The following is a 9,250-nucleotide window of genomic DNA, read 5'->3' as shown; positions in this document are numbered from 1 at the left end:
TTGAAACGTCATCAAATGGAATGAAATTATCGCTTTTGATTAAGTTTGACTTATAAATACCCGACTTAAAATACTTTTAGTATTCACTGAGTACTTATTATCCGGCAATACTCACTCAACTAGACAATATTTGTTATACAAAATTACTAACTTTAAATCCTTCTCATTATATATCCTCTTTCTCAGTTTATGTGATACACTTTCATTTTTAGTTAAATACCAAAAGAATGATACATTTTTATATTTTGAAATAATTTAACTTGAAACTTTCCCTTTTACCCTTAATGAAGTGATTTACAACCATACAAATATCTACGACTTGTTTTGGGTCACAAATTTCGAAAGTCTTTCTTTTTTCCTTAAATTTCGTGCCTAGTCAAATTGTATTATATAAATTGGGACGGAGGGAGTAACTGTTTTGGCCGCCCGAAGAAATAAATATACATGCAATGTAGAGTTAGAAACAAAAATTGGTGTGGGTATATTAAAAACATAATGCAAATTGAGGGAGTGGTCCCAGGGATGAAGTGAAAAGACCCAAATTTCACGCCCCTCAGTCTTTAAATATACAACAAGAAAACAGATAAAAAGGGCCATCTAATCCTCTATGGGGAGAAACCCAGCAGGGATGTGGGGATACAACTCTACTCTTGTTGTTACGTATAATAAAACATTGATGACATTTATAACCATGTCCTCTTCTAACCCTCTCATCTGTACTTAATTCTCTCTGCAATATATTTTATCATAGACACTTTACCAACAAAAAAACAGAGGAGATGAGATACGTTCGTACAGGTAGCTTAAAGAGGTTATTCTCATTTGGAAGGCAGAGTAGTTTTGATGGTGATTTCCCAAAAGCTTGTCCTTTCAATGAAGAAGTAGAACAAAATAATACAACACAGATACCTCGTCGACCCACATGGAAATGCTTCTCTTTTCAAGAAATATTTCGTGCCACCAATGATTTCAGTTCAGGTTATCTTCTTATTTACAGAAATTTGTTGTTCCCCGTATCTTAGCCCCTTAAAGGGAAATCAAAAATCTTGAGTCAGTGAGTTCCAAATGAACGTAATTTTTTTCTTTTTTTCTTTTCTATGTTCATTGTTTGGGAAAGTCTTGGAGCAGCAGTAAAGTTATCTCCGTGTAATCTACGGGTCACCGGTTCGGGTCATGGAAGCATGTCTATATCAATTATCACACCCCTTGGGTGCGCCCTTCCCGAGACCTTACTAATGCGGGATGCTTTGTGCATTGGGCTGTTCTTTGTTCATAATTTGGACAGAATACAACTTGACCAATAACTCAAAGTAGTATTAAATTTACATATGAATTATGATCATAGCAACTTTTTGTTTTCTAATTAATAATTTCAATGTTTCAGAAAATATTGTTGGGAGAGGAGGGTATGCAGAGGTGTACAAAGGAGTATTAGAAGATGGGGAAGCAATAGCTGTAAAAATGCTGACAAAAGCGACCGATGATGAGAGAAAAGAGAAAGAGTTCTTGACAGAAATTGGGACACTTGGTCACGTGTGTCATCCCAATGTGACATCACTGCTTGGTTGTTGTATTGAAAATGGACTTTATCTCATTTTTCAGTTTTCCTCTAAAGGCTCTGTTGCTTCTATTCTCCATGGTAGTATACTCTACTTCCTTGAAAAATTCCAATAATTTCAAAGATCTAGAGTTTTCCTTCTTTTTCAATATAGGGCCCGTTTGGTTATGGATAATTTTCGCTTTTTTCTGGAATCATATTTGGACATAGAATTGTTATAATTTTTCGGAATTAGAAAAACTCCAAATATCTGTTTTCACATATTTTTCACTCCAAATTGTATTCATATGTTCAAATTCTACTCCAATTTTCAAATATCATTTTTCAAATTTTTTTCAAATACTATTTTTTTTTTCTTTTCAAATTTAATATTTTTTATGTCCAAACCCCGACTAAATCTTCTGCCCAATGTCAGATGAGAAATCAGCCACTATGGACTGGGAAACAAGGTACAAGATTGCAGTTGGAACTGCAAAAGGTTTATATTATCTGCATAAAACTTGTCCTCGAAGAATAATTCACAGGGATATCAAGGCTTCGAACATTTTGTTGAGTGAGGAATATGAGCCACAGGTATCTTTGAGATATTATTTCAAATTTCACTAGGCCACTAATTACTGCTAGTAATAATGTTAGAGCAATATTTGTGTTGCACTCTATGACTAAATTGTTGTACCAAGTTTGATAGAATACGGGTAGTGCATGTTGGTTCATTAATTATATGTTGGCTGAAATGACAGATATCAGATTTTGGACTGGCAAAATGGCTTCCATCACAATGGACCCATCATTCCATTGTTCCAATTGAAGGGACTTTTGGGTAATGTAATCCTAAGCCATTTGGAAAAAATGTAACAAATGGCCCCCTTTATTAAATGGCTAAATAAACTTTAATCTAACAGTATATGGTATTTATGCAGGCACTTAGCACCAGAATATTTCATGCATGGAGTAGTTGACGAAAAGACAGATGTTTTTGCATTTGGAGTGTTCTGCTTGGAGCTCATTTCGGGGAAAAAGCCAGTTGACAATTCCCATCAAAGCTTACATAGCTGGGTAATCAATACTGTCATTTTCTTGAATTTTTTCATTAGTCTCTAGACTCGAACCATAGCTTCTAAATTATAAATTGGCATAATACATAGATAAACACCTTAATTTCACCTCAATTGGCTGCAAATCTAGACACCTCAACTTGTCCCCACTATGTCTCGTGGACACACGATGCTGACGTGGCACATAAATTTTGGAGGTGTCTAGATGATCAATTTGTAAGTTGGAGTGTTCAACTGACAGTAGATGTCAAATTTAAGTGTTTATCTATGTATTCTGCCTTTTAAATTCGCCACTAAGAGCAACAATTTGTAACAATTTGCAACAACAGTACTTACATGAGCTTTAATTCGTATTTTATTTTACAGGCAAAACCTCTTTTGAGCAGAGGAGTTATAGAAGAAGTTGTTGATCCTGGGCTAGAAGGGACATTTGATTCCACACAGCTTTGTAAACTTGCCTTTGCTGCTTCTCTTTGCATTCGTGCTTCTTCTATATGGCGCCCTACCATGAGTGAGGTAATTTATACTATTTCTTTTCCCCTTTGTCTTTACGCAGTTAAAAGTTTAGTAGTGCAACTCATAACATAATATCAGACAAAAAAATAAATAAAAAAAGCGTTAAGATTATTCACGAAAAAAGGCTGAAATGCACTTGAAGATACAACTTACAAGGTCTAAATCTGGCAAAATGAAAATCGATAATTGATATTATTATATACTAGTGTTTGCTTAGACTTGTTGAATGGAAACAAAATATGATTTTAAGCACCATAATGGTGCGAATTTGCGAGATCTTTTATTTGGAAAATTAGGAGTAATTAAACAGAAGATTCAAAACACAAATAACTACTAAGTATCTGTTTTGGAAAAGGGAAAACGACGATTTTAGTCCCTGTGTTATAGCTGTATTCCATTTTTAATCCTTGTACAATTTGACTAAGCATATTTAACCTTCAATTAACATAAACGTGCGATTTTAGTCATTCAAACCGACGGAAGTTAAAAACTTAACGGATTTAACATTTAAAAACAAATTAAAAAAAGAAAAACAAAATGAAAAATGAGTTTTGGAGCTACGATTCAATGGTAAGTGCTCAAAGGATCACTTGACTCTATGTTTTCTTCTTCTTCTTCTTTAGAATTTCAAGGTAAAAATGGGAGATTCCTTAGTAACTTCCATCAGCATCTTCTTGTTGGAGAATCCTTAGGTTAAATTTTCAATTTTTTTTTTATAGTCGTGATATTTTTTAAAAAAATAGTTGAATTATCCTTTTGAGTCTTGAGAGTCATGATCTTGCAACACAAATATACTCATTCCTCCTTAAATGGTAAACCTAAATCAAATTTATTAAAAAGATTATTTGTCAAAATACAGAATTATACAAAGGTAAGAAAAGAAGAAATTTTAGTAATGTTCTTCAAGATCGGACAAGAAAGATGCGGATCCAATTTGATGGATTAAGAATGCCAAAAGTCGAAAAGATAGAATTGAAGAGGGATGAGTAGGCAATGAAAAACCTCTACATGGATACTTTAGAATGGCAGCTAGGTTTCATAACACATTTACCTTTATTTTCTTTTATTTTCAAAATTGATAATAAATAATCGTTCCGTTAATTTTTTAACTTCCGTTAGTTTGAGGGACTAAAATCGCATGTCTATGTTAATTGAAAGTTAAATATGCCTTTTCAAAATTGAAATAAATAATCGTTAAGGATCAAAATCGCATGTCTAAATAAAGCTATAACACAAGACTAAAATTGTCATTTTCCCTTTGGAAAATGAACCAAGTAATTATTCCTTTAATTAAATATGGTTTATTACGATAATTAACGAGTAATTCCAATTATTATTACTTCATAGGATACCCTTAATAATGTTGGAATATCCTTCCAGCTTGCATAAAGTAAAATATTTGGTAGTATTATTTTCTAGTTTCTATTTGTCTTGTTCTCCTAGGTTGGCCAACTGAATCAATTCCAAGTTGTCTCAATCTTCTCACAGCGTATACAATAATTCTTTCAAGAATGCATTATTCCCCCTGTCTATATATCTACCCACTTTTAATATGTTTGCTATTTAAAGGAATTCTTCTGACAGATGGATTGAATTTTTAAGATGGACATCATTTTCTTTAGTTTTATGAGTGTAGGCTAAGCATTCTTGTAATTTAATTAGGCAATTCACCTAAAAACTGCAAATTCTTCTCACCTGCTTAGGCTTCCCTGATAAGGACCTTAATACTTCCTCTTATCTTAAACTGAATTATCAATTCTTTTGCTTTTTTATGTTAATGTTTCAAACATTTATTTGAAATCTTAAAAAGCCAAAATTTAGAACAAGTTTTTATTTTATTATTATTATTATTATTATTATTTTGATTTTTTTTTTTTTGCAGTAATTTAAAAGATTAAAAGTTTCTTGAAGAAATTTTTGAGAAGCTAATTCCAATGAGTCAAATCAATTCTTGAGCTGCGAAACTCCCATATAAAGTTTTGTCCGTGTGAGTAAATATCTCAACAAAGAAAGAAAGAATCATTTTAAACTTTAACAATCTTCCAAAATCTTAAAAAGGAAAAAGGAATTTACTTTTTTCACTTTTAATGGTAAAACTTATTTAACTCGTAGTATTTTCAAGATGATTCCCAATTTGTAAAATACAACCATCAAAGAGTGGTGGATTGACAAAAGTCCTTCCACTACTAAAAATCACTATTTTCCCACTGAAATTTACTCACATATTTTGATTGAATTAGTGAAAAAAAAAATTAACTTTTTCACACGAAAAAATTAGGAAGTTTCCTAACATTTCAATGGGAACTTGTTTTCCACCATGCATTTCCTATTGAGCCGGTTCAGTGAGAATGAGATGGAAAAATCATATTTCATTAAATAAATTTTTCACTGAATATCGGTAAGAAAAAACTCTAGTTCTAGTATTGTTTATTCTAACCAGAGATATCGGGTTAGAACACTGAAAATGAAACCACTCTACAAGGAAGTGCTTTTATACCTTAGTGGATCTACCCGGCCCAATTTAGATTAGTATTGGATCGGTACTTTAGATGAATAGCTAAACTGGAAATTGAAGAAAATTAAAATACTTTTTTGACATGATAAATGATATTCACATCACTATAAAAATTATTTCGAAAAATGAAGTAAAATTACACGTGAGATAAATCGGTTCATGCCATGTAAGACAAACTTCCAAAGTTGACCACGCCGAATGCATATTAAAAACTTGATGACATCTGTGCAGTTCAATACAAAAACCATCAATTTTTTCAATTATTTTTAGAAATCACTTTCCAGAGGCGTGCTGCAATTAAAGCAAGTTATTTAGTCATTTTTGTCGTGTTTGACGTGAAGCATTTAATTTGTATTTCTTCTACAATAATTTTGATTGTTTCTTCTCACCAAACTCATCCTTTTATAGTTTTATTAAGAAGTTATCTAAGAACTTGATTAGAAAGAGCATCCAGAGGTATGACAAAGAAAGCGTCCAAAATCATATATAATATGGGTCCTTCAAAATTTTCACTAAATCACTTGCTCTCTCAATCATAGAGATAAAACATCACTGTATTAATTATCAGCCTGTTCTTCCCATCTTTGTTTTCTTTATTTGTTCATTGCTTTCATAGATCGGCACATTAACGAGGAAGACTCGCTACATTATTGTTGCTTATGTCTCACTTGACATGACATAATTTGACTTATTCTTGGCTTAAAATCATAAATTATAAGAATAAAGCTGCAATAATTACAACACAACAAAAATAATATGTTTGAATTACGATAATGATTGGTTATTTGGAAGATTACTAAGACATCTTGAAGAACTACTATATAGAAATTATAAAATTCAAGTTACCAGAAAAGTAAAGATTTACGTTACACGTTAGATATATAAAGTGCACATCTTTACCTTTGATCTAGAATATGCTTTATGTGGGCCATGGTAGTATCATTCTGGGGAAGTCGTTCATATTTGGAGGAAAGAATTCGTGTTTAGAGTCTTGAAATGTTCAAGAATAGTGTAGTTATTAACTCTAGTAAGAAGACTAGTAACATATGCTGATATAGTGATATGCATGTATAATGGATAAACTCAAAAAGATTTATGTTTTCAGAATTATGGCTCACTAGTTTAATAACAACGCCTTTCATTTTTTTCCCCTCGCCAATGGCTTTCATTTAATTGCTTATATTGACATATTATAACTCTAAGAACATTGAGATTTCAGATTTAACATTTTACGCATGAAGTCATAGTCTCGAGTCTCGACTAAGTTATTACTCTTTGGGTAAATATTTTATTTAAACGTTTCATAAAATGGAAAATAAAAGGGTGGTTTTGACTTCGAAGGGTCCAACTTAAACTCATTTATGAAACCAATGTTATGCAACTGGCATGTATAATGTTTTGGGCTGTCTGGGCAACTTATTTGCGCTAAAACGCGCGTCTATCTCTAATAACGTTACTTAGTTATTAATGTTATGCATCCATTTAACAACAAAAAAAGAAAGTACGAAAACAGAAAAGAATTTTCAGTGTAACATATTAAAACTTACTGTATGGCAGTTGTATGATTTCATCGACGCCCTACTCTAGATTTTAATAGAAATGCGATCCTTTTCAAAACTTTGCAAATAATGTAAGAGAAGTTACACACCACATTTTGAATGAATTAAAAGAACTACATTTTGATTCGATTGAATTTGTTTCTGCAAATGTCCTAGCTATTTGTGCAAAAAAAAAAAAAAATTCCTGATATTTCTCAGAAAATCTCTTCATTTCCCATTTAGGAACGCAAATGTTTAAAATACCTCTTTATACACTATAAGAAAAGAGACTTTTTATGGCGACTAATTAAAGGTGGCCATAAATAGTAGAATAGACACATAAAAGTCTTTTAGTTTTCGTGGAGCAACGATGATAATGCCAGAACAATTATCATAAACAGTGCAATTTGATGTTGCATATTCGTTGTACAAGATGTAGACCACTCTTTGTGCTTGTATAACTGTGGATAACGTTATCAATTTTCTTAGTTTAGGATGTATTTTTCTAAAAAGGTGTTTGTTTAAACTGACTGATGTTGACCTTTGTCTGATGACAGATTCTGGAGATAATATTGGGAGGTGAAGTTGATAAAGAAAAATGGAAAATGCCAGAAGAGGACGAAGAACAAGAAGAGTTTTGGGGTTTTGAGGATCTTGAATGTGAATGTGAATGTGATAGTTCCTTCTCAACTTCCCCACATGCCACATTCTCAACCAGAAGCTCATAAATTCATATCCACATATTCAACATCATTTGCTAAAGTATTTATGAGAGTACTACATAACTGTATATGTAAGTGCTAGACATTTATAGATAACACTTAGGGGGTTAGTTTACTAGTCATAGTACTACACTAAATTTTAAATTTTGAGGTTTTGAAACTTCGGATTTATGTTTGTTACTTTACAAAAACCCGCATTTAGTTAATTAATGTCCATATGTAAAATAAAACGATTGGAATAATTGATATCATTGATACTGATATATATACTTCGTGACTCCATATCAAGTATCCATGTTCATTAGACGCACTTTTCTTGGATATTGGATAACTATAATGTCATAAGTGCGGAAAATACATAAACCCCCGATAATTGGCGATATGAATTAAGAACATCTACAACAACTAATAGATAAGGATGGAGTCCATAGTGCTGCGAATTGGCCAAGCAACTCACCCTGATATCTCCAAATCAAACCCTACAACCACTCTCGAGCGCCGCCACCACATAAATCAATATCTGCAAAAACTATATAGCAAATGTAGTATGAATACATAAACAACGCGTACCTAGTAGGTATCATCAGCCAACCCCAACAAAGTAATGACAAGGGTTGATTTTAAAATACTTAGTAGAGCCTGTGGAGCCAAAAGAAAACATAATCCAACAGAAACAACTGGATATAACTAAGCTGAACAGATGATGCATAGTGATAAATGCATAAAAATGACATAATAATGTGTGCTACAAAATAGTCATGCAACAATTAAGACATGAAAAGTAGGCACAATAGTCATATAACCCTAATATGTCACGCCAGTTTCGCATAAATGCTCGTCACTCGTTAATACACCACCCTCATATACGTAGTATACAATATACCATAATTAGCATTTTGTTGGCATAAAGCCATGTATGTAGTTTTGATGATTGACAGACTAGACATTAAGATAGCTGGCTGAAGCGAAGTAGAGGTTCAGACAATGTAAAAGGTCTAAAAAGGCAAACAACACAGGTGGTTAGAACAGGTCCACTAACATGCTCCATTGCAAAGTAAAGCAAGTGTATATTGCAATGAAGAAATGGAGATCAGAAGAAGTATATATTCTATCACAAAGGCACATGTAGAGCAAAGGGGATAAGATGACTCAGTGGAAGAAGTAGCTAAGTAGATGAAATAAAACAAGTGTGCAAACATGTTCTATACCAAGGAGTCATCATATGCAGAAGAGGGATGATCACAAGGTCATCAGATACAATGGATGAATGACCCAGCAGTGATCAGTGGTGAGATAATGAAGAGAGGAGAGGTGAAGTGACTTAGACTCAGAAGACATGTTTAGAA

General features: G+C 32.6%; 1 protein-coding gene across 1 annotated transcript; it reads left to right on the top strand.

Annotated features, from left to right (window-relative positions):
- The first annotated feature begins 585 nt into the window (after positions 1 to 585).
- Positions 586 to 8,186, top strand: LOC132039887 (probable receptor-like serine/threonine-protein kinase At5g57670). The gene is made up of 7 exons (XM_059430438.1): positions 586 to 978; positions 1,385 to 1,639; positions 1,974 to 2,131; positions 2,299 to 2,378; positions 2,479 to 2,614; positions 2,980 to 3,129; positions 7,740 to 8,186. Exons 1-7 carry the CDS (start codon positions 780 to 782, stop codon positions 7,908 to 7,910), a joined length of 1,149 nt encoding a protein of 382 aa, XP_059286421.1. The 5' UTR covers positions 586 to 779; the 3' UTR covers positions 7,911 to 8,186.
- The last annotated feature ends 1,064 nt before the right edge of the window (positions 8,187 to 9,250 follow it).

This window comes from Lycium ferocissimum, chromosome 12 (assembly GCF_029784015.1).
Source record: "Lycium ferocissimum isolate CSIRO_LF1 chromosome 12, AGI_CSIRO_Lferr_CH_V1, whole genome shotgun sequence".
NCBI lineage: Eukaryota > Viridiplantae > Streptophyta > Magnoliopsida > Solanales > Solanaceae > Lycium > Lycium ferocissimum.
Note: the sequence above shows the minus strand (reverse complement) of the source record. Positions and strands in the feature narration are given on the sequence as shown.